We start from the raw sequence: 27,011 nt of genomic DNA on the forward strand, positions 1-27,011 counted from the left end.
TATATCCAAAAATTTACCTTTACATTTGTAAAACTAGTTCTTGGGAGCAGGCCAACGTTTTGGCAATCAACTGCATTCTAACATTCATTAAAAAGAAAGATAAACCATTGCAGGTTTCCTGCTGTACTGTTTTTAAAAAACAAACACGTGTAACTCTTTGATTGTGTGATCACAAGCATCCTTGGACGTGTTGACAACAACCAGGTGTCAGCCTTTTCAGATCTTTTTTATGGGAAAGCAATGAAGTGAATTTTCCTAGAATCCTGTCCTCTGAGGTGCTGTTGCATGGTGCATTAGAGAGCAGCATTCTTGTAAATTTTGCCTCCCTACTTAAACTGGAGAGTAAATGTCGATATTAGTTCAGCAAATAAAGAAACAATAATAATGGAAATAATATATGGATAAAAGAGAAATGGTGATGAAGGAATTGGAGAAGCAGCAGCATTACAAAATAAGAACATATTGAAGACAACAGATACCCCAAAAGGAGATAGACTCAAGGAGATTAAGAAGGAAAGAGACTGTCAAGATTAAGAAACTCTTGGGGGAAAAAAATCACACTAGGCTTTTCTACAGTTATATTTGTGTATATGGAACTTTTTCCCTTTTTTTCCCCCTGGTTTCCCCAATATAGAAGAGACTCAAAACCTAAGGCGAAACTTAAGGAATAAGGCTTGAATGGTTATAGAGAAAAGAGTTTAAAGAAGAGTAGATAGAATGTCAGAAGGTGTGAAGAAGACAGTGCTGAAGATTCAGTTTATTGAGTTTTTGCATGAAAGGGATTCCTCCACTCTTATACTAGAAGTATGTTCTGTTGTTCGCTTTGACCTGAAAACATTATCTTGAATCCCAGAAACTTACACAGCTGTATCCCACCAAAATCAGAGAAGACAAATCTGATTTGTTCCCCTGCAGATTTGTTTTTTTTTTTTCAATTTGAAGCTCTAAGATGCCCTACAGTGTCTTAACAATGAACATCATATCTAATAGTGGAAGCTGAATAAGTATAGCTTATGAAGTTATGATGTTAAACTTGCTTTTTACCATAATCTCAACCAAAAAAAAAGAGAGAGAGAGACCGCCAGATTCCTCCTATGATTGAGAATTTACATCATTTTTCTGAAGCAAAAAATAAACTTTTTTTACACCATATTACACTATTGAAGAGCTAACCTCACTCAATGGAAAGTCTGTAACTTGATCTCTACTCCTCCTTCGAGGATGCAGGAAGTTTGTTTCAGTTCTCAAGCAAGCTAATTGCAAGAGACAGTTCGGGGATTTACTGTTTCAATCTGTTTGTCTATAATCACACACTTCCACATAGTTATATGTATGCCCACATGGTTTTCAATGTTACACTTTGATTTATAGATGATGATTGCAGTGTGATTGATTGTTTGCAATATAGCATATTGAACTGATTTTTTTCAATATTGAACTTTTGCTGTTAACATAGTCTATGGTTGTAGTGCATTATGGTTCACAAATCAAAATCTCAGGGCTCTTCTCATTATTAAATGTGCAATTTGAATGACAAGCAGTGCCAGTTATTTTTAGCTTAAATTAGGATACTACAATTGACTATGATATAGATTCTACAGTGTGACTGTTGTAAAAGACAGTATTGATATCTTTTATTTTTATTTTAACTTCACTTCCAAATATATTCTTCTGCCTCTTGCATAGAGCCATCTCTTGTAACAAAGAATTTTTTAAAAGAGGAGAAAAAAACAGTTGAACAAGACTTTGCCCATGCACTGATCAAGTCTGACAGTATATGCAGTGTTTTATGTCTAAAGTTCCTCACCTCTACCAAAAAAAAAAAAGGGAGAGATGCATTGCCTCCTCTTTATTTCAAAAATCAAGCTTGCTTTTAATAATTACATAGTATTTTTATGTAGGATTTTGTTTTTGTTGTTTAAAATTAAGTTGCTCTTGTCATTGTGTATATTTTTTTCCCCTGATTGTCTTACTTCTTGTGCACCATCAGGTCATATAATTTTTTCTGTGCTTCTTTGTATTCTTCATATTAATCATTCTCATCCATCATACTTGCCACAGGGCAATATTCTATGACATTATGCAATACTGAGAAGAGCACTGATTGTTCTAGTGGATATGGAGAGATGTCATCTGCTGAAAATGGTAGTAGTTAATGGTCTTTAATAATACTAACTTATCAGTAGCCCTGTCAAAGATTTCTTTTTGTCCTTCTAACATTTAACATTAATAAAAGTTTCGGTTAATAGTAAGGAAATTTTGCTAATTTGGAACTCTTCCAATTTGGACTTGAGCTGTAACATAATTTCTATAGGCTATGGCAAAACCACAACAATATTATCTGACACTTTTAGATACAAAAAACTTTTGGGTAACCTTGCAAAAAGTAGGTAATACATATAATGTTTCTTCCATTTTACAGAGGAGGAACTGAGACTGAACAGATTTTTCAAGGGTTACATAGTTGGCACACTGCTCCTATTCCTCTCAGTTGAGAATATTAATAGTTCTGTTTTGGGATATCATAGTCATATAATAACTATTTTGACTACTAAATGCGAGTAAATTTTTGTGATTTCACAGTAAGTGTAAACTGTAAACCATGGTCATAGATATTCTTTGATTTATAGGTAGCTTCCTTGTTCTTTCTAAGTATCCAGAGACTGAATTCTAATACCAGCCATTCATTTGTGGTGGATTAACCATTCCACTGATCTTAAAATATTTCCATTTTGGCCCTTCTATGGTGATACTTAGAATAGTTACTTAACTCACAAGAGCCAGAACCAAAAGCAGAAACAAACAAGCAAAAACATTGTTTACAAAGTTCTACCTAAACAGCGAACATGTTGACATATTGATCTTATGATCTGTTCCTTCTCATCCTGACTCTTGATACTTACTGTCTATCTGTGAGCCCTTGAGCAAATCCCTTTGTTTTTCTGAGCCTGTTTCCTCACCTGTAACTGGAGAGGGCTTAGATTTAGCAAACTGCCCATTTTGCAGCTCTAAATCTCTGATTTTGTGATCTTCACTTTATACTTTGATTCTGTTCATATCCCTGTATAGAAGCAACAGACTTAGAGAAGAGTCAAACGGGGCGGGGGGGGGGTGAGGGGGGGACCGTCTGCTAATTGTATAACCTGAGTTCTTACTAATGCAGTTTTTCCACTCAACATTCATTGATGCAACATTTATTGAGAACCTGTTCTGTGGGTACTTTCTGACAAGTATTGGGGAGATGAAATGATACTAAGACATGGTGTGTCCTGATGCTTGTTGACTGACATTAACATAGATAAATATTAACTTTGAGCCATGGAATTGAGTAAGGCTAGGAAGTAGTTAGATAAAATGTCAATAAGTAAAAATGCGGGATGTCCCTTTGTATTGTATAGATAATAGCACAAAGCAAAGGGAGCAGAGGCCTGTGCTAGCAAAGTGTGAGGTGTGTTTCCAAAAGATCATAAGTGGTTGAAGAGAGTCCATTCCTGATGAGCACGGGAAGACAACGAATCAGGACACATGGTCAACTCAGAGATATAAACCCTTGTGATATAAACAGGTAAAATAAATATTCCAGGAAGTCTGAGGGGTTCACACCATCATATTGCATCTCTAGTCCTCTATTATCATATCAAACTTCTCACATAATCCAGTAGTGACACAAGAGAGTGAGAAAGAAGACTGGTAGGTTGGTGCTTTATGGCAGTGCGAAACATTGAACTACCAGGATAAAGAATTTGATTTTTATTCAGTAGACAATGGGAAACCACTGAAATATGGAATAGTAAAATAAAATGATTGGATCTATTTATCTTATTCATGGTATCATAACTCTAAAATGGAAAAGATCTCAGAAGCATCTAGTTTACCACACTTGGCTTTCTGCCTGTGATGATGTCACCTTTAGTTTAGACAACAATAGGCATAATTTCTCTCAATTATTTGTTATTTATTAGTATGATCTTCAAACTTCTTCCTCCCTTCACTTCCTACTTTAGTGAGAAAATTGAGTCAATACATCATGATTTCCCCTTATTCTGAACCTCAATATTACTATGTATATTCACCCATCTTCATTTTCCAGGAATGCAAGGTCTGAGAAAACAGTATTGGATCTGACAGTTAAGAAATCATTTGACATATTTGAGAAAATAGTTTTTCAGTAGATTGGTAAAGCCAGAAACCAGATTACAAGGGCACGAGTAGGGAACAAGGAAGATAAAGAGGTGGCAAGTAGAGCTTACTCTTTCTAAGTATATCTCGGAACCAAAGACGTTGTAACTTGAGGGTGACAATGATGAGGTCAGATGAAGTTTTGTGATTGGGTTGGGGGTGGTGGTAGGAGGAGAGTTAAAGGATTAGAGAGACCCGGCTATGTTTTAGATAGTAGAGAAGGAACCTGCCGATAGGAAGAGATTAAAAATAAGAAATTTAGGGAGAGGCTCTCAGAGGGCATGGTAGGAAAGAGGGCCTGGAAGTAAAAAGGAAAAGAAAGCATTCTCCTTTCTCTGTCTCTTCAATTCTGGATCCAGTTCATTGCCCAGATTGGCACAAGTCTATAAAAATTGGAAGAAATAAACTCTTAACCTTTGCTTTTAGTAACAAAATCCCAAATTCTAATTTGTTAGCACAAGTTGCATATTAAATGTCACAATAAAAACAGTTATTTGCTTCCAGAAGTTACTTCTTTCAAAGGGTATGTGTGTTTAATACAGTTGCATCCTGTCTCCAATTCATAGCTAAAATTATTGTGACTTTTCCATTATAAATTCTTGTTTTACAAGATTTTGTAATTGAGATGGGAAAAAAATTTTTTTAATTTAGAATATTATTCCATGGTTCCATGATTCATGATTCCCACCCATCTTTCTTCCCCTCTCCCAACACTGACAAGCACTTCCACTGGATTATACATGTGTCATTGTTCAAAACTCATTCCCATGTTTTTCATATTTGCAGTAGAGTGATCTTTTAAAGATGTGAAAATTCTATGTAACAAGCTTCAACTTGACTAGTAGACCTGGAGGCCTGCTAAATTTTTAAAATAATTTTTTTCAATTGTAAAATAAAGAATTAAGTTGTTTTCTGAAGCATTGGTTTTTGGGGTCAAAACAATTATGTGAATTTTTTGCCTGTTATATGAAAAAATATTTTTTAAAGGGAAATATTTTTAACCAAATTTTTCTTCTGCTTATCTCTGCTAAAATTTCTCAGGATGACAATCAGAATTTATCCTTAAAAAAAGTAAAAAAGGTCAGAGGACAAAGCTGCTTATTGTCATTGCGTGTTATTACCCTATTATCTTTGTCTAATATCTATGGCATGGAAGACTCAGGGCACTGAGTAGCTTGAGTAACAAGACTGTTAACTGTAATGCAGGAGCTGTTTTGTTTTGCTTTAACACTTGTTAAAAAGAGAAGAGAATTTGAAGATCAGAAATGCTAGTTGAAAGGAGAAAGGAGCTTGGAATATCCAAATTATAATACTGGTTGATGAACCTACAAAGTCAAAGATTTAATTTAGTGCTGATAAATGGGTTTTATTGAGAAATGTTTATTTTAAATATCTTCTGGTAGCATTTTAAAATTCTCACCCAATCTCAAGTAATTCTATGATCAGAAACACAGGTTATGTGGACACTTTTTTTTAAAAACTCAGATTTGCTTACTTTTTGACACGTGTTAAGAAGTATTATCATCTCTTTTTCCTAAAGTAAAGCTGTTTCCACAGTCATTCATTTTAATAACATGAGCAAAGTTTATACCTCTGATAAACATGGTACTGGCCTTGCTTGGTGTGGCATTCTATTCAAGAACAAATATTTTTTGGTTGAATGATAAACTTCATGTAACAGTTGAAAGGTGACTGAATCTGGTGGCTATAAAGGCAACTATAAATTTGTTATTGATCCTTTATGACTCTTTCAGGGATGTTGTTATAGCTTCCCTATGAAGATATCTAGGTTTAGAAAGTAAAACTAAATCAGGGATCAATTTGTTGTCCCTTTAGCTCCTTTCTATTTTAATCTCCTATTATCTTTTTTTTTTTTTTTTAATAAACCCTTACCTTCCGTCTTGGACTCAATACAGTACATTGGTTCCAAGGCAGAAGAGTGGTAAGGGCTAGGCAATGGGGGTCAGGTGACTTGCCCAGGGTCACACAGCTGGGAAGTGTCTGAAGCCAGATTTGAACCTAGGACCTCCCGTCTCTAAGACTGGCTCTCAATCCACTGAGCTACCCAGCTGCCCCCCTCCTATTATCTTTTAAGTATTTTTCTATTTTTTCCTCCAAACCTCCCAGTTTTTGTTTCACCTATCTCTTGTCTTTCACTCCTTAACCTCTGTATTCCAAGGGAATTTTTTTAAAATCTGACATCAAGCAAATACTTTATGCCACATGGAAACAGTAGTTATAATTTTAGCCAAAACAGTCATCATCTCCTGGAATTCTAAGAAAATTAAAAGAAAAAGTGATAAATCACTCAAGTATCTTAATAATTCCCATTTTCATGATATCTTCGTCCTTAAGAATCCTACTAAAAGTTGTATATGAAAGTTAATTTACTGCATTGTGACTCTTGGAGAGGATGATGAGAATAAAGAAGAACATGGTATATATGCAACTGTTTGCATAAAGATTATCACAGCCAGTTGGAATTTCTGAGAATGCAAAAGTGAAGAGGACATAGTTAAGTTATCACAGCACTAGTATTGCCATCCTTCTTTATAAAATTTGTGACTACATTTTAATTGTAGTATCAGACCTACTATTTGTCAGTGGAATTGCTTTCTTCAGCCTCCCACTGCTAGCCAATTTGCTTTTTTTCTGATCTATATCCTTTTTAAATTTGGCCTATAACAAAAGAAAAGCTCAGTGTTCTCTGACTTTTGTTGCCCACCACACAGAGAAATCAATGAGAGAAGAATCATTTTGCGTATTTTGTGAGCAGTGGTTCTAAATGAGAGGTTGTGTTCATTTGTGGTACTTACTAGAATTTGAGCCAAAGTATTCATTAGCTTAACAGAGAAAACTAAAGAATATTATCCTATACAAAAATATTAACTACTAATCTACCATGGAAATTATGTACATAAATTCCATTTTAAGAGTAAATAAATAGCTTTAAGTTCACGTTTATTTGTTTTAGTTGAAAACTGAGGGCATATTCATCCCACTAACCCTCTCTTCCCACCCTCATGAGCAAGGTGTAGTAGAGGGAAGAATATACCTCCCAGATACTGGGGGAAATATTTGTAGGATTATTCTTGCTATATTGTTGAAGTAAATATCCCTTTGTAAAAGCTTTTTTAAAAAATCAAGGACACTGGGGCAGGTAGGTGGCCCATTGGATAGAAAGCCAGGCCTGAAGATTGGAAGTCTTAGATTCAAATGTGGCCTCATTTCTAGCTGTGTGACTCTGGACAAGTCACTTAACCCCAATTGCCCAACCCTAACTTCTCTTCTTCTGCCTTGGAATTGATACTTAATATTGATTCTAAGATAGAAAATAAGTGTTTTTTAAACATTAAGGATATAATGAATTTTTTGGGGGGGGGGAGAAAGATAAAATTCTAATTATTTCCTTTATCTTCATGTGGTTGAATGCATTTGAAAAATATGTTTACAAAGTATGGGGAAATCTCCATTTTTCCTATGTCAGGGGATGTAATAAGGATTGGATCTCCAGAATTACCAGTGATCACCAGCTGCTGAATCCCATGGTCTTTCCTCAGCTATTCTCACTCTTATCTGCCACATTTAATCCTGGGGACCCCTTTCTGCCAGATATTCTATTCTCTCCAGATTCTCCCATCTCCCATTCTCTTCTTTGACCCCAAGTGGTCCCCATAGCTTTTGTCCCACATTACAAACTGCTTGTTGGACTTTTCGCTGTTGGCCTCTCCAAATCAATTCATCCAAAACAGAATTCATTTTAGCTTTCCCTCTCTTCCAGACTTCTTGCTTTCTATTTAAAGCATCAGCTTTCTTCCAATTTTTCTGTTTCAGAACCTTGGACTTATCTATCCTCAATTCCCTACTCTCCCTTAGCCTGTGTGTCCATTGAGTTGTCAGATCTTTCCATTTCTGATCTCCATAACATTTCCCACACTTGATCCTTTCTCTCTACGCCCACAAGCTCCACCTTGCTCAGACTAATTTCAAACTCTTGCCTCTACTTGTACAGTGGCCTTCCTGTCTCAAATCTCTCCCTACCCGTGCATCCTCCGACTAGCTGGCAAAATGATTTCCTTTAACAGGAGCCCCGTCCACATCACTCGATCATCTTGGTGGTTCCCTGTTGCCCCTAGAGTAAATACAGATTCCTCTGTTTGGCTTTTAAAGTTCCTCCCAGTCTGTCCCCAAAGCCGTCATTCCAGCCTTAGAAGTCTTCCCTTCCTGCACTATGCAGTCAGGCCAAACTGGCCTCCTCTCTGTTCCTCTCACAGGCAGCTCCATCTCTCATCTCTTTGCCTTTGCACTAGGCCATCTTCTGACCTCAGATTTTACTCTACTCCCCACCTGGACCCCTGACTCATACTTGATATGTTCTCTTTTTCTTCAAGAAGCAACTCAACTACTAGCTTTTACTTAAAACCCTTCCTGATTACTCCAGCTGCTGATACCCTCAACACTAGCTGCCTTGTTTTTATTTGTGTTTCTTTTCTTTGGGTTCTCTGTAAATAACTTCCTTATGTACTTGCCATCTCCCCAGTATAATGTAAACTCCTCCAAAGTAGGAGGTTGTTGAATTCCTTGTACTTATTTTTATCCCTAGCACCTTGCATAGTACCTGGCATACTTGTGCTTAATAAAGGTTTACTGATTGATGAATTAATTAATTGCAGACTGCTTATAGCTGCCATGGATCTTTTTTATTATTAACCTTAAGAAGTTATTTGTGATTTTTATTCTTCCAAAATTTTAGTGGTCCATGATTTCTAGCAATATGGCACCAATGAGAGAACATTGATCTTAAAAGAAATGAGCTTTTATAGCAGTAAGCAGTCTGGGAAAATGCTGTACAACCAAGTATGATGTAGTCAAATTTATTTGTCACTTTCAACTCTTAGCCCAGCTTTTTGTCCATCAGTAGTGCTTATCCAAGATATTGATTCTGAGGAACTAAATCAGAAGACTGAATTGAGCTGCATGGCATCATTTAAGTAATGAGTATTTTTCACCTACTCGGTTATGAAGGGATACTTGTTTCTTTTCCCTTCTTCATTAGACTTAGCCCTATATCATCTTTGAACACTTTCCTAATGATCAGATGAATTCCCAGGTTTCTCTGGACTCTTGCATTTATGTTTAAGAATTCTTTCTCAACGTTGGCCTTTTATCAGAAATGCTTGAGAGCCTTCCAAGCTTGATTCATTTTTGGGTGGGATGGTCAACCTTGCTTGGTGTGTCTCCTGGATTCCTGCACTCCACCTTCTACCTCTTGGGTCAGATCTCCCTAAAACTTTGAGATTCGGAGTACCTGGTCTTTAGGGCCTTCTATGGCATCTCAGAACCGAATGCCCCTGGGTTCCTGGGTTATTTCAGTTTGAATGTGGTAGCACCATCACTGATATAGCTACTGTTCCTTGGGACTTCCAAGATCCCCACAAAACATTTCCTACACTCAAGAAATTTGTAGTCTGCCAGGAGGATATAATTTGTATGTAGATAGGTAAGTACAAATTCACTCGAGGAAAGAAAGAAAACTTAAAAAAAATAATTTTTTTTAATGTTTGAACTAAGTTGTGAAAAAGAGAATTTGGTAAACTTTGTCATCAATGGAGAATGCTCTTTTGGAGATTTTATTCATGATGCCTTTCATGAGCCTGGATATTTTTGGCCTACTCATATTTCTCTAATATTTTGTTTATTAATAATAGATCATTGAATAGAGTTGTGGAGTCACATTTGTCTTATATAATTTTAATGTAACAAGAGTGGCATCTTGTCAGGAGAACCTTCAGATCACATTTTGCTCTACAAAATCAATGCTTCTTATTAAACAATATAGTTGATTCTTGAAAAGTTTTCATGGGCCTCAGTTTCTTCATCTGTAATATGAAGGGGTTGGACTAAATTTCTTCTAAGGTACCTTCCAGCTTTGAGTCACTTGATTCTGTGTATTTTTACATCTATCAGTCATTTAGAACAATGAAGATCTCTACTAAAATGCACTTTCTGTTCAGAACAGAAGGGAGGGGAATAGAAGGGCATGGTGTATTAGGCTTCCCACTTAAGGAACTATAGTTAAGCTCTTCTTAGGTAGGAAGAGAATCTCCAGATATCTCATTTCTAATCCTGGCTTTACCACTAAAAGAGTTGTGCAAGTCCCTTCATTTTCTGAGATTTGATAATGCCAACTACCCAATAGTGTAGCTATTGCACAGGGATTTTTTCATATCTCCCCTAAAATCTCCTTAGTATAAAGTGTGCTTGGAAAGCAAAATAATATGTATTTAAGTTACTGTATTATTACCTCCTGCCTATATCCTAGGAGAAAGACCTCATAAACCTCCATACAAAAGCAGACAGTTTCTTCAAGCTATCTGAAAAAAAAAACAAGACTTATTTCCATTTACACTAGGGAAGCATCTCTAGCTTCTACTCGTACAGAGAAAAGCAGTGGATTTTAGAAAGGATAAAGGGGATGGTTTCTAACTTTTATTTTTAACACTTTTTATTTTGGCTCTGAAATGTAGGAAACTCATTGGTATAGAGTCTGTGGGGTTTTTCTAAAAAAATTGACTGGGTTGAATGGAAGAATATTTAATGGATCAATATATGGTCTGAAATTTGAAACCCAGCTCTGCCACTTAATATCTGTTACCTTCAGCAATTCACTGTTTTTCTAAACTTCAATTTGCCCCTCATTTAAAAAATGAGGGAAATGTTTTACTATCTCTCCTATCCCTAAATCTAAGATCCTTATGAATGCACAGCACAATTTAGAAAATACCTATCTACATTTTTGCTGAAACTCATTTGAGTATATATGTAATTCCTTCTCTTCTACTTCCATAGCAACCAATTTTAAACCAAGAGTCAAATAATTGGAAAAGACAAAATGATTTTATTTGCAAGATTGATTTTTTAAATGGGGAAAAAAAGTAATTCATTCTATTTGTCCCAGTACAACACAATGCCAGAAATCTGTAAGTAAAACATAAACATTAGTTCACCAAGTCTGTATTATTGATCATCAGAGACAGCATGGTCACAGTTATCATTTTTCCTGTTCAAGGAGAGCTGCCATAAACCCATGTTGAGTGTCAGTTTCCAGACTTGCAAATCCAGGTAAGAACTTTTCAGCAGCATCTGCTCCATTAAACAGGTGTTGTGTAATGCTGGAGATTTTTTTTTTAAATCATCCATTGACACCCAGCCTACGTGGTCCAAATAAATGCAAGTTGATTATGGATTTTTTAAGTTAATTCACATGATGTGGGTAGGAACCTCTTCTTTCAGTGTCCCATGTTCATCCTTAACAAAAACTTTATTTCTTTGCCGTCTAATGCTTTGGTGAATAGAGTTTATAATATTTATATATTGTGAACTTGTGGTTCTTACCCTAAGAACTCAGCCTGTTTGGTATTTTGGTTTAGCATTTGGTGATTCAACTTATAAAAACAAATCTTGACTATTACTTCTTAATCCTAATAGGAGTTTTCAAAGTCATTCTGAAAATTCTACCACTTTGAGGAAGGAATTTACTAATTAAATACATGTGAACTTGGAGCTAATTCAGTATGGATCATATCAGGACAAGATTTCAGGAAATTTGAGGACTAATTTGAAAATACTTGCCTCATGTTGTTATAGCCTCAATTAGTTATGAAACCTAAGCTTCAGAGCCATGAACCTGAATTGCATATGCTTTTGCTAGAAAAGATGCCATTGTGTGCTGAATATTAAAATGTTTTATAAGTTGTTCTAATCTCTGTAAGTTTGGTGTTTTCGGGCCTGTTAAAATTTTTTTGAGATTATCTCAAGTGAAAAATGTTTTATATTATTGCACATATAAAATCTATATCAGATGCCTTGCCATCTGGGAGGGGAAAGGAGAGGAGGGGAGGAGAAGAATTTGGCTCAAATTTATTTTAAAAGGTTAAACATAGTTTTTACATGTCATTGTGAAAAAAAATATATTTTTTAAAAAAGACTATCCCAGTTGATGCTAAAATACCTATTGGGGGCCAGCTGGGTAGCTCAGTGGATTGAGAGCCAGGCCTAGAGACGGGAGGTCCTAGGTTTGAATCTGACCTCAGACACTTCCCAGCTGTGTGACCCTGGGCAAGTCACTTGACCTCCATTGCCTAGCCCTACCACTCTTCTGCCTTGGAGCCAATACACAGTATTGACTTCAAGACAGCTGGTAAGGGTTTTAATAAAAAAAAAAGAATATAAAATACCTATCAGGTTCTGTTAATTGACAATTTAAAAATCAGTTTTTTAACTTCCAAGTTATGTGAGCAACAAGATGGAGTACTGAACCTCAACCTCTCAAACATGATCAAAACAGAAATCATTTACAAAAATAAAACAACTTCAATTGTCTTTATGATCTAGAGCACCCAAAACCCAAAAGGTTAGAAGAGAAACCAACTCAAAAATCCATTAGCTTATGCTTATTGATATTGAGGTCACCCAGCACCGCTCTTCCACCTCCCATGTCTTTGGCCTTAAGGTTGTGCTAGGAGACCCAAGGACAGAATAGGCTTAAAACAAAAGCCACCCCTGGTGAAATTTCCAACATATTTGTTAACTTCAAAGCAAGGGTGGGCACAAAAGGATATGGAAAATATAATACATTAGTAAGAAGCAAGAGCTTAAAGTCTTGTGGATTGCACAGAAGTCTTATATTTTATTGTAAGTGTACAGAAAAGGGTCATGAGGTATTGGACCTACTAGGCACAAAGTAGAATCTTTTCAAAAAATGAAATTGATTGTATTTTAACAGGTAGGAAAAGTCTCATTATTGATGTAGGAGTCATAACTGAATTGGTGGGCTCTATACCAGCTTGTTAGAATAAAGTTAAAACTTAATACAAAGCCAGAAGAAATAAAAATTTTAAAAAGACATAGTGTTCAAGTAAAACAATTCTATCTTATCTTTTCTTCTCAGGCTGTTGATGCCAAAAATTGGAAATAAATAGAACAGGCACAGATTATAAATCACCTAATTAAGAAATTTAGTTGATTATATCAATTGTCATCACAAGGAGACTGAAAGGTCTTAGAAAGGGAGAGAAGATGGGAACAAGCACTTTATTATGGTACCCACTGTGTGCCAGGAACTATGCCAAGCACTTTATAAATATTGTTTGATCCTCACAACCACCCTGCAGGATAGGTACTCTTGTTGTTCCCATTTTACGGTTGAGGAAACCAAGGCAGTCAAGTGACTTGCCCAGGATCACAAAGAAAGTGAGTGAGGCAGGATTTGAATCAAAACCATCCTGACTCCAGGCCCAGCACTCTCTGCGCTGCACCACAGAAGAGATTTGATTTCCTTGCCAAGTGGAAAGATGGCCGCTAGGACCAGTTCTCATTTAGAATATAAACTCCTTTACAAAACCATCATAAAAGATTATGAGCAGCATTGCCTTGTAAAGCAATAAGAAACTGTCAACAGAACCAATTTACAGAAAATTTGCAGAATGTCTAACCAAGCAAAGTCATCTAAGATCTTTGAAAAGTGAAGCTGGATAAAAAGACAGTAGGTTAAAAAATGGAATCAGTCTGTAAAATTTTTTTTCATAACCTCTTCTTGTCCTTAAAACAATGGAGTCTACACATTTGGGCTCCCCAGTCATAGTCCTATTAAACTTCATAAAGACAGAGAAGTGGCATTGAAGGAAACACAGAAAGAGCATTTGGACCAGGCCATGGTCATGGGGACAGTCAGGTTGGGAAGTGACAGAGTTTGAAGGACTTTGAGCAAGTCATTCCCAGGATATCTCAAACAGTAAGGTCCACCGAAAGCATGGGAAAGTCCTGAATCTTAGTATTACAAAGAAAAAAAGTAGCCAAGAAAAGATCAATAGATTCTGGCCTGTATACCTGCTTTCCATCACTGAAATTTTGATAAGAATAATCGACACATCCTTCAAGTGCATTCTTGTTGAGGCATGGGAAGGGGAACAGGTTGGCTGCCACAAATTCTATTCTGTTGAAAAAAGATCTCTTTATAATTTCTTCAATTGATGAAAAGTTTAGGAAATACAAGTTCCCACTATGTTTATTGGTGATTGACTGTTTTTCAAAAGCACATTGCCATTAAGGTTCTGCTTCAACAAGATTTCTCTCTCAAAATATGTCAGAATCACAGAATACTCTTTGACAAATGTTGAGGAGGTTAATTTGTTTGATGATCCTCTGGTTATTAATAATAAGTCATGCTTAAAGCTGGGAAATGTATGCTTTCCAAAGATGTTTACCACTGTCACAGAGGATATTCAATACAAAATAAAGAATCCCTATAGAAAATATAGTTGTCCAGAAGTTTCTTTTTGTAGATAATAGTATTCAAATTGCATTAAATCTGAAACATTGCCAGGCCTCCCCAGTAAAAAGAGTAAGTGCTCAAAAAAAAAAAGTTTGGCCTAATTATTCATACAGGAATTACCAAGTGGATAAAGACTATCCTTTGTCCACCCTCTGAAATGCAACTAGATGGACAGTACAAAAAAAGCTTATCCATCAGAACACCTATCTTGGACAGATTCTACAAATTCTACAAACTGGATCCAGAATTAAATAGTAGACCAAAAGGAATCAGAATCGATTTCCTTTGAAAAATTTTGGTTTTGAGGCTTTTAATGACCCCAAGCTTTTCTCTGAAGCAAATAGTTATCTTTTTAATACCAATATTCTTCCAGTGGTTTGTTTGACTATAAGTCTTAGAATACTGGATTCTCCAAAGAATTGAAATTGAGAATCACCGAAGAGTGATAATGAAATGTCTACAACTGGGGGGGGGGGGAAGAAAATGGAATAGCTCATTGCTACATTGCTGTAATATAAATAGATCTAGAAGACAGGCTTCAGCCCCAGGAGGGGGGCAGGGGATGCTAGTAAGACCCCAGCACGCTAGCATTTACAAGAAGAAGACAATGGCAGAGTCATATAGGATGTGATGGGTGTGTGATCTGCATTTTTGGAGACAGTGCCTACATTAGTGAAATCATATATCCATAAAAGTAAAATGTTATTTAGTTATGTCTGACTCTTTGTGATCCTGTTTGGGACATTCCTTGGCAAAGATACTGTAGTGGTTTGCCATTTACTTCTCCAGGTCATTTCACAGATGAAGAAAACAAGACCCAGGCAAACAGGGTTAAGTGACTTACCCCATGGGCATATAGCTAATAAAGCTATATTTGAACTTGAGAAGACTCATCTTCCTGACTTCAGGTCTGGCCCTCTATCTACCATCATCTGCTCCTAAGTAAAATATTGCCTCCTGACAGTCCAAATAGATTGCATTTAAAACTTGGAAATGTTTGGTTAGTCTTTTAACAACTACAAAGATATTTGCTTACTTTTCATTTTGGCTTTTAGGTAGTGACTCTTTATCAGTTATATGAGAAAATTGACTGTAAATTCTATCAGTAAAATACTTTACACTTTTACTTTAATTCCATTAGCACAGCAGATATTTTAGGAGGAAAAAGGGAAAATAACTTGCCAAATTTGCACCAATGCAATATTTCATGGTGGAATTTTAGTAATGACCTTGATAAATGCTGTCGCAAATTGGCTTTATTTAATGCTTCTCATATTTGTTTAGCTGTTTCTCAGCCTAAATTTTGGTTTGGAATTTTCCCACATGTCCAAGAAGCATCACTTTTCCTGATAATTATGGGTAGTCAAGTGAGAGTGGGAACCTTGATTTTAGAGTCTTTTCTTAACCATTTTTTTTCTGAATCTTTTTCTTTTTGTTAAATTCTCAATTTAATGATCAAGGGAGAGAAAGAATAAGAGTGAGAAAGAAAAAGAGCAAAAGGGGGCTATTCTACATATAAAGTAGAGCGGGAAAATGGAATTATTTGTAAAAATCACATTTCTACTATGTATAGTTTGATTTTCTATTTAAAAACATATAATAAATTCAGCATGTTACTTTCAAGGCTACCTTGCTTTTTTCTGTTTCCCTCTGAACTTTCTTCTGTTTTCTTCTGAACATTTTAAAAAAGGTTTCAAAAGCTCTTTTTTAAGACACTTGCTAGTCACCCTTTTACTTCCAGTCCCAATTAAGAACCAGAAGGAAAAGTCCTTGTAAGAAATAAGCCTAGTCAAACAAAACCAGTGCACACAGTTGCCATGCTCAAAAAGGTATCAGTGTGCACCTTGAATCAATCACCTTTCTGTCAGGAAGTGAGTAACGTGCTCTATCACAGGTCCTCTGGACCATCCTGGCTGATGTTTGCATTTTTCAGACTTATTAGAGCATTTAAACACCAATCCCCTCTGCCGTTTCTTAGGGGGTATGATTAGTATCTACATACAGTAGGTTCCACATTCACTGGTGATATAATATAGAAGCGAACATCTGCTGATTATATATATATTTTTTTTCCCCTTTCCTGCTCTTGCTTTTCAGCTCTGCACTCTGCTACCTCCTACCACCACTCTCCCACCAAAAAAAATTTTTTTTCTATAAAAATTGAAAGCAAAAGAGAGACCACTAGGGCAGACTGCTGCCAGTGGACACCCCAGTCTCGACTTTGAGCTTCATTGTTCCTGAACCCACAGGAAATGAAACCAGGGATAAAGAGGACCTCTTGTATATGCCAGAATTGTAGATTCAGGAGCTAAAATCACCTATGCTATTGTGGATTAATTATAAGCATTCCTGTGGAAGGGCTGAATCAAAATATACTATTTATGGGGTACTTGCCATTTTACCCAATTATAGGCTAACAAATATGACATTCTAAGTGAGATGGGTGAATATTTACAAAAATAGAAATTGCCTAGATTAGCAAATGAGGGCATAGAATACTTAATCCCATCTCAGAAAAAGAAATTAAACAAGCCATCAGTGAGCTCCCTAAGAAAATATCCCCAGAGTCAGATGGAGTCACAAATAAATTCTACTACACATTTAAAGAAAAATTAATCCCAATACTATATAAACTATTCATAAAAATAGCCGAAGAAGGCATCCTACCAAATTCCTTTTACAACACAAATAAGGTACCAATACCTAAACCAGGAAGAGTAAAAGCAGAGAAAGAAAACTATAGATCAGTTTTGCTAAAGAATATTGATATAAAAATTCTAAATATTTATGGCGTACTTAGCACCCTTGTGCCTTCCTATCACATAGCCCTCACTCTAAGACTTTCATTATATCAATCATAGGGGAACTTTGAAGTTGGCCCTTAGTGGAATTAAAATAGCCACTTTGCAAGAGCCTGAAAAGTTTGCATTTTTGCTAATGGAATCATTCCTTTGAATCAAAATCCTTATAAAATTATAAGAAGGAATAACTCATTAACATTCTATTTAGAATCAATCCATCAGGTACCTTGAAAAGAGTAGGAACCTGGAAGAGTGAAAGGACAGAAACATCTGGTGCATGAGATGCTCTAGCACAAGGGGCATGCATGAGGACCCTGGAGTTTGGTGATAGAGGATGCCAAAACGGAAGGGAAAATGTCCAGGATAGACCTAAAGCCAGAAAGTAAGAATTCAGACCTCAGCCCTACCAGCTAGTAACTGTGTGACCCCAGTACTGAACTGCTCAGAATTGCAGCTTCCTGGTCTGTAAAGTAGAGATCCCAAGACTTGGACTACATCTTTCATAAGACTACTTTGAGGAACTTAATTGGAGTGCGTAAAGTGCTGTTATAGAAAGGAGAACTGTTATTCTAAAGTCTCACTTCTCTTTATTAACAGTTTCTTGTAGGCCATTGATTCTGCCAGGCTAAGAGAAAGGATTCTTTCAGTTATGGATTGTAGTGTACGTAGGGGTCTCAGCACTAGCTCAGAGTGTTCTCAGTCTTAGAAACCTCAAGAGAGAAAGGAGGTTCCAAAACCTTCTTCTTGGTTCTCCCTTGATGTGAAATCCAGAGAGCCAAAGACCTGTTGGGTGACTTTTAACTTGAAACAGATCTCTTTCAGTTTTTCCCATTTTGAGAGGTCCTTGTAAGTCTAACATATGTAGCAGCTTACAGCCCTCCGTTCTGTGCCTATTACAAAGTGGGTGATTGATATATTGATACATTTTTTGAAAATTTAATACATTTTAAAAATTATTAATATTTTGACCTTCAAAAGTCAGAACAAGATAGTTCTCATTTTCTGAAAGGTCTTCTTACAAGAAATACATGAAGTGCATGTAAGATTAATACAAGAAAATAACCACAATCAAGCTGATCCCTTTGCCCAGTGAGGCTGATCCGCTCTAGTGAAAACCTTTAAATCTTCAAGTTGAGACATGAACTGAATATCTCTATGCTAAGGGACCCATAGGAGATGTCTGTTATCACTGAGCTATTTATGTCAGTGACATAAATTCATTTGATAAATTGGTTTTTATGGTTAGCTTTCTTAACATATTACATAGCAGCTTCAATAGAAAATGACACTGAGACTTTGCTACTATGACATGTTTTGGGTGTGTTATTTGGTTGTCTTAAATCAAATACATTTCAGTGGAAATAAAAGTAGCCAAGCCAGAACAAATGTCTTCATGGTTACCATAGCTAAAATTAAGTACTGTTGCATGTTTTATACTCTAGCTAATAGTTCTGTGATTAAAACCAGAAAAGTGAGAAGGAAAACAGATAACAGTTCTTGCTTAGCGGTGCACTATTGGTTCAATATTATGAATTTGTATATTTTAAAGCATTTCTCATAGTAAATTTGTGGGGGAGAAAAAGACATTTCAAATTTAGATTTAAAAAACACTGAATTTCCCAGTATTTAAGATAACTTTTAAGAATGAAGCCACTTTGGAAATGTAAAGGAGGAAGAAAATTACCACAGTTTTGAATACTCTTTAAGATTGTGTAAATTATAATTGCTGCCACCTACTCTTTGTGGTGCATGTATATTTAATCTTAGGAAGTTCATCAATGTAACACTGTCAAAAGGTTAATTATAGAAAGGTAAATATCCCTAGTTTGAAGCATTTCTTCTTTGTTGTTTAAGCAACTTTGAATATCATTGACAGTTTTCATTCATTACCCTCAAACAGATTTCTTTTGCCTTTTACTTGGAGATTTCCCCTTTTTTAAAAAAGTGCCTCGCTAAATGAAACTGAACAGGTTTCAAACATGCTTCAAAATTGAGTGCTTTGGGGCTGAACTAACACACTATACAGCAACACATATTTATTTCCCTGAAGTGGTTGAAAATAAAGCAGATGTGCCTTGTGTTCTTTGACATAAAAGACATGCCTTTTATTAGTACACCTAGGCAAAGCAGCAGACCAACCTACTAGTTATCTCTAAGAAGTAATATAGAATCTAAATAGAGAGAAACCTTTAAAAAAAAATAAGAGCTGTCAAAAAAGTCATTAGGGCTTTGGGAAACAGTTTCTCTATTAATATCTGTGGCATTCTCTTGGGATGATTTCTAAGTGACATTTAATACTTTTAAAAAAATTCAAGGCACTGAGAAAATTCTTATCCATTGAGAATTAGCAGAAGTCCCTTTGATATTATCTTTTGGTCTGTGTTAAAGATTTCTTGATGTAAGTTTGTGTTACTTCTGCCACATGAATTACCTTATGGGAGGCAATCAGGTAGTCTAGGAAAGGTAGACTTGAAATCAGGAAAACCCAAATTTGGATCCTTCCAGAGATACTTCATAGGTGTATGACCTGGGCAAAACATGTGTTTTTCTCCTCTCCAAAATGAAGATAATAAAACCCACCTTTTCAGGGTTTTTGTGGAAACCAAATGAGATATTCTATTTAAAAATGCTTTGCAAACAAAGCACTATACAAGTGTTAGCTATTATTATTAACTATCTTTTGAAAGAGATTTAAAAGGAAGTTTCGTTGAAACCACTAGCATTCATGATATAAAAAATAGTTTTGCTTTGCTTCCTGTGGTTATATCTTATTTTTGTAAACTGTTAGCTCTGAGAGGAACTGAGGAATCATTCCAATTCCCCTCACTTTATTAATTAAAAAACTGAGAATCGAAGAGTTCAAATGGCTAATTAATAGAAAAGTTGAGAGTCGAACCCAGTTCACTTTTCACTGTAATAGCTTGCCTCCCTTATGTGGCTCTCATCCTCAAATTTCAAGATACCACAATAAGATTTTTCCTCCTTTTTTCTATACTAGGCTATTTGCTTTCTAGAAGAGAGGGACAAGCAGGGTCTCCCGAAAAGCCACTGTCTGATTTGGGTCGTCTGTCCTATCTGGCCTATTGGAAAAGTGTTATTTTAGAATACCTTTATTACCACCACGAAAAACATATCAGCATCAAAGGAATAAGCCGTGCTACTGGCATGTGTCCTCATGATATTGCCACCACCCTGCAGCATCTCAGCATGATTGACAAGAGGGAAGAAAAGTGAGTACTCCAAGCCACGTAAGAAGTAAGCTTATTATCGGGATGATCAAAGGCCCGGCGTCCAAAAAGGTCTTGTGGGAGGTGGGAATAGGGTGTGCATGCTTGGGTAAAAGACGGAAAAAACTCAACTCACCGCGACCTCTTTTGGAAAGAGCGCTATAAATAAGAATGTGCTCTGCCTCACAGGGAGTTATGCCTTGTAAGATATATCTCCTCAGATAGTTCCTTAGAAAATTTTATTATTTTTTTTTATCTAGTATATTGAAGTCAAATGTAAATTCAGCTCTCGGTTCCATCTAGTTCTGATTCCTCTTGTTACAGATTTGTGATCATTAGGAGAGAAAAACTGATATTAGGCCACATGGAAAAACTGAAAACCAATGCGCGTGTGAATGAACTTGACCCAGAGAGTCTCCGGTGGACCCCATTATTAGTTTCTAATGCTGCAGTTTCTGAAGAGGAACGAGAAGCTGAAAAAGAGGTAATAAGTGGCATGATCATTTTTCCTTGCTTGGCTTCAATCTTACGGCATTCAGTAACAGAGTAGCTTAAGTAAGGCATTAACATCATTGTGAAATGCTTGTTACAGAGAGGATAGCCTGTGAAATGATAGGGCACTAATTTGGCCTCACTGAGGTTGTGTAGTAAAATGTGATCATTTTTATACTCAAATGTGAAAAATCAAACATTTATCCTCACTCACAAAGCTGCCTTTCTCACTACTGAAGTAGTGTAACAGCGTATAATCAGATAAAATTTGGCGCTGAGCTCAAAGGCTGAGATGTCAATTGAGTCTTTGTGTTTATGAACTTGCTTAAAACGATCCATACCAGTGAGCATGTAATGGAGTGATAAAGGACTTAAATCAATTCGCTACATCATTAATAGTGCTAAATATTCCGTGAAACACAATCTTCTTTGGTTTGTTATCCTAACTATTGCAAAAGAGTCACTAGATGATTCAGCTGAATCTTGCTGGGTTCGCTAGCGGTGCTAATCAGAGTTGACTCAATAACTATTTCATTGAACTGGAAAGCTTATCACTTAGTCAGTGTTGCTTCACGGGCCTGTCACTGTACCTTCTTTCCCATCAGGCTGAACGTCTGATGGAGCAGGCGAGCTGCTGGGAAAAAGAAGACCAAGAAATGTTATCAACTAGAGCTAATAGTAGGCAATCACCCGCAAAAGTACAATCAAAAAACAAATATTTGCGATCCCCGGAGAGTGCGCCCACGGCAGGAGACCGAGGGCAGTCCACAGAACCAGCTAAAGATAGCAGTGAAGAAGACGAGGAGGAGGAGGAAGAAGAGGAAGAGGAGGAGGAGGAGGAAGAGGAGGAGCATCACCGAAGCTCTCCTCCTCGCCTGACAAAACCACAGTCCCTTGCTCTGAAGAGAAAGGTACCATTTCTGTTTGGGCTTGGAGTGCTTCAGTCAGTCTCTTCCACATTCCACTGATAATCTCAGGCACCCATTCATTAGTCTTTGCTCTTCCCTTATTCTTAGAAGTAATCATGTCTTTGTGCACCAGGCCTTCCCATTTTATTTCATGATTATCTGTCTTGCATTCATGATTCTATTTATCCATTGAGGTTTGGGGTGCTGAAATGACTCATAGAATCTCTGTTAGTAAAATTACTGCCATCTGCTGGTCTAAAGTAGTCTAGCCAAGCTTAAGTCATAGACTATTAACACAAGAAGGAACCTTACAGATTGTCTAATCTTACTTTACACATGAGGAAAATGAGGTCCAGAAATGTTCGATGAGTTGCCAGAGTTCACACAGTTAGAGAATCAGGACCAGAATCCAGGTTCATGACTGCCAGGCTAATGATCTTGATATTCTCTCTTTTGATGGCCTCTGCTATTGTAGAACCATGGTTTTATTAGAGATGTTTAACATTAGTAGAATAGTAGAGTGATAAAGCAGCAAAGTTACATGTACACACACATTCCCCTCACACATATACACGTACCTCTTCGGTCTGTGCTGTTTGTCCTGACACAGAAATCTCCAGAAATTATAAACTAACAGTAAGATTTTGATACGGCCCCTTTTCAGAGTGTTCAAAGCCTAGCACATTTGTTATCACTTTCTTTGGTGTGCCTGGGATCCCCAGGGCATTGAGGCAGCAGGTACTATTACCCTGTCTATATCGATAGAGGAAGTGCCACATAAGTTCAGTGCTTTTCCAAGGTCACACCACATTATGTCCATGATCTTTGACAGGCTCATGACTGGAATTTGGGGTTTTAAATCTGTGAGTTCTTTTAGACCATGCTACTTTTTATACCTAAGTAGAAATGTTCTGCTATCTCCAGAAGAGCTGTATACGTCAAAGACTTGATTACATAAAAGGATTTATAACAAAGAAGAAATCAGTTCCTGTTTACATCGTTATTTACTTGTTCAGGAAAAATTAAATAAATTACAATTTGGTAGATTTAGAATTTGACATCTATAAATGTTAGATTGTAGAATGGGATTAGGAGATAGATGCACCTCAGTGAACAATTAGGTATTCCCTAATCATTTTATCTTCAAAATGGCAAGAAACAACAGGCGTTTGGAAAACATGTTCCCCTCTAATTTATATCTTAAGTTATATGAAACTCTTTCTCTACTTCCACAGGGCACCTGTAAAGCTATACATCACAAATACTTAGAAAGCAACTACAGTTTTTACTGTTTCTCTCAGATGTTACCCAAATAATTTATCTGTGTTCCATTTGTTAGTGAGTTGCATCTTAGCAGCAAACCTATATGTGCTTTAGTGCAAAGAGCATTAGTTTTAGAGTCAGAGGACCCAGGTTTAAATCCAACCAATAGTCTTCAGTTTATTCACTGTAAAATAAGGAAATTGAATTAAATGGCCTCTAAGATCACTTCTAGCTCTAAATCTATGAGTCTGAATCAATTTCTTGTTTCAATTTATAATCCAATGGCTTTTATTTAGAGGAAAAAACTATAATCATGGTTTAGCTAAAAATAAAAAGCTTTTAGGCCAGTTTAAACTGGTAAAAGATGTTAATGTAGCAATAAGTATGGTTATTTTTTTCCTTTTTTAAGAAAATCTCAATTACAACCTAGGATGATAAAGGAAAATAAGTGAAATGAAAACATCTCTTCGATCTAAGCAGGATCTGCTTATGGAAAAAATAGCCTATATACATATTCCTTAAATATTTTCCATTTAGGCTGCTCCTCTGTTAGTGAACAAAACATTTCCCAAACCACTTGAGTACTACAATACAGCAATGGATGGCATGTAGCTTTGTAGATTTCTTTTTGATTTTTGGATTTAATCAATCAGTAAACATTTATTAAGTACCTATTGTGTGCCAGATACTGTATTAAATGCTAGAAATACAAAGAAAGGCAAGAGACCATCTCTTTCAAAGAGCTCAGTCTAATGGAGGAGACAACATGAAAACAACTATGTATACAAACAACTATATGGAAGATAAATGGGCAGTAATCAACAGAGGAAAGGCACTAGAATTAAAGGAAGGGGGGGAGGGTTAAGAAAGACATCCTGTAGAAGATGAGATTTTATCTGATACTTGAAGGAAACCGGAGGTAGAAATGAGGACATGGGGAACATTCAGTGAAAATGTGCAGAGTTGGGAAATGGAATGTCATGTTCTAGGAACAGCAAGGAGGTCAAAGTCACCAGACCACTGCAAACATGAGAGAGTATAACGTGTGACTAGAAAGGTTGGAGGTGGACAGCGCGTTACAAAGGGCTTTGAATCCCAAACATAATTTTGCATTTGATCCTAGAGGTGATAGGGAGCCACCATAGTTTATTGAATTGGGGGGGGGGGGGTTGATGTGGTCAGATCTGCTATTTAGGAAGATTCCTTTGGCCCCCGAGTGGAGGGTGGACTAATATGGGGAGAGATTTATGACAAAGACATCCACCAGCAGACTATTGCAATCGTCTTGGTGTTACGTGAAGAGGGCCCATATCATGGTGTTGGCAGTGCCAGAGGAAAGAAGAGGGAGTATAGGATAGGTGTTACAATCAACAGATAAAAATCCACAGGCCTTGGGCATGTTGTCATCCATCCTTAATGTACAATGCCTTTCTAGGGTTCCCATTTCACCGACATTGAAGTCTCACGAAAATGAGGGCAAGGTCTGCATTATCATTAGGTTTTTCATAGGACTTTGTACCTATTATGTGTTCAGTAGATACTTGCTATCTGCTGAATTAATATTCTCAGTGACAATGAATGAACTGTGGAAATATTTATTGGAAACATTTGGCCTTCAGTACTAAAACTCAAGTTTATGGGACCACAGTGATTGAAATCAGCATTTCCATTAGAGTCATGCTGGCGAAGTAAAGGTTTGTTTTTATAATTCATGTTTGGGATATTATGGCTTTTCTTCTTAAAGCATTAAAAAATATACAATTGTATATTTGGAAAATCTCTTCCACCGTGGCTGTGGCCTGGAAAGAACACTAATAGTTGTCAGATGGAAAAGCACATCATTTTTGCCCGCTTAACATGTACTAGTATTGACGTGAATGTTCTTTTCATTGTCAGTGAAGGTTTCATTAATTCTTAGACATTGTTTTGAACTTCCAGAGACCTTTTATACTGAAGAAGAAAAGGGGCCGTAAGCGTAGAAGGATCAATAGCAGTGTCACAACAGAGACAATTTCTGAAACGACAGAAGTGTTGAATGAGCCATTTGATAACTCTGATGATGAGCGGCCAATGCCACAGCTGGAGCCTACCTGTGAAATCGAGGGAGAAGAAGATGACTTGAAGCCTGCCATTAGAAAAGTATTCCAGTTTCAATCTGGGAAAAAAAGACAAACTGAGGAAGGAGAGAAAGACAATCATTGCTTTAATAATGATGACCCTTGTAGGAGTAAGTAGAATTGGCTCTTTTGTTTAACAAAATCATTATGATTGAATTTTCATGACTAGCTGAAATCCAAGAAGTAGAATCTTAAAGACTAAAAGACATCTGTAAAACTGCTTTTCTTTCCTCCACCTAAAACAATTATCATCCGTCAGATCCTTTAAGACTTCCCAGGGAATGGAGAGTTCACCTCCTCTTCCTAAAGTTAAGTTTGGTGCTGAGTAACTTCCTAGAGAAAAAAATGTTCTTTGAGATCTGCTAACCTCATTTAGGGTTAGCCTTGGAACCTTGATATTCATCACTAAAAGCCATTTATAATAACTAGAACTATCTGACCATGCTTTCTCTAGTAGTCATGGTTTTAAGGCTTGTTGAGGAGATTTTTCCCTCTTTTATTAATTTTTTGTATGTTGCACTTTTCTACTCTGTTTTCTGCCAGGCTTCTATTCAACAATGTGCTGATGTATTCTTTAGAGCAAGCATTTTTTTTTGGTAGTGTGTGCTTACAGAGAACAACAACAGGACTGTTCATTTAACCTTTTGAATAGTTTGATTTCTTGGTTCTTCTCTCATATAACCAATCAGAAAGATAAGAGAAAATTTTCCTAAGTTGAGTCACAGAATTGAGGTCAGCCAATCCGACCTACAACTGAATAATAATTTCTTCTGTAATATCTCTGATGATTTCATCAAGCCCTCACTTGGTAATCTCTAGAGTGAGAAGGGAAATAATATTCCTTGCTTTGGTCAATCTGGTCTAATTCAAGAGTGTTAACCCTTCAATAGATCATATTAATTAGTGATCATAACCTATGGTGCCCTGGAATGAGGCAAAGACTGGGACCTCACGTTCCTCCTTAAAAATATACATCCCATTTTTGAAAATGCCTCATGCATTTAAAAAACCTGGTCCTCAGATATGTAAAAAACATAAGGAAATGAGCATATCTGCACCCTCTCCACCACTCCTACTCCCACCTTGTTTGTGAAAGCTTTTGGAGCAGAGAGAATACTGAGCATATCTCATTGCCCTCAAAAATGACAGGAATCATTGGGGTGTTGTGTTTTTTTAATTTTTTAAGAAGCTGGTTGTAAGATTGCTTGCTTTCATGACCTAAATTTAAAAAACTATTGAAATCTACTTGGCTGAGGAATACTCTGCATCAGAAAGATCATTTCCTTAAGAAACTTTAATGTAATTCCTTTTCCTGACTTGCTGCTTCTCCATGTCCTATAGATAACCCTGAACATTTTCTGTATGACTAGTATCGTACCTTTTAATTCTCATCTTTGTCTCAGTTGTCCTTAAACATCTTCAGTGATCTAAGATTTCTTTCTGAATCACATTCTCCCTCCTCTACAAGTTACTTAAAGATTCACTCTCTGTTTTGGAGAAATGATGTTTCTATATTAGCTGATTTAATTGTTATAGCAGCTAAGCTAAGAACATGGAATCCAATAACATCAGCAATGTTATTTCCCTTCTAAAGTGCATAGAAATAAGAGATTTTTTTGGGGGGGGTAGACCTGAGATAATGATTAGTATAGGGTTTTTTATATACTTGGTGCTATAAAATAAACTATTTT

The 27,011-nt window shown here is 36.4% G+C and overlaps 1 protein-coding gene across 14 annotated transcripts in view; it reads left to right on the plus strand.

The window, feature by feature from the left end:
- KAT6B (lysine acetyltransferase 6B) overlaps nucleotides 1-27,011 on the plus strand; it is a 222,859-nt gene that overhangs the window by 190,239 nt on the left and 5,609 nt on the right. For all 14 annotated transcript variants that reach the window (XM_056819748.1, XM_056819768.1, XM_056819782.1 and 11 more), the window contains 4 exons: nucleotides 20,312-20,543; nucleotides 20,865-21,024; nucleotides 21,638-21,943; nucleotides 25,142-25,430. In XM_056819748.1, coding sequence (XP_056675726.1) covers nucleotides 20,312-20,543; nucleotides 20,865-21,024; nucleotides 21,638-21,943; nucleotides 25,142-25,430 — 987 coding nt within the window. The remainder of the gene's footprint in view (nucleotides 1-20,311; nucleotides 20,544-20,864; nucleotides 21,025-21,637; nucleotides 21,944-25,141; nucleotides 25,431-27,011) is intronic.

Source organism: Monodelphis domestica, chromosome 1, assembly GCF_027887165.1.
Source record: "Monodelphis domestica isolate mMonDom1 chromosome 1, mMonDom1.pri, whole genome shotgun sequence".
NCBI classification, from domain to species: Eukaryota; Metazoa; Chordata; class Mammalia; order Didelphimorphia; family Didelphidae; genus Monodelphis; species Monodelphis domestica.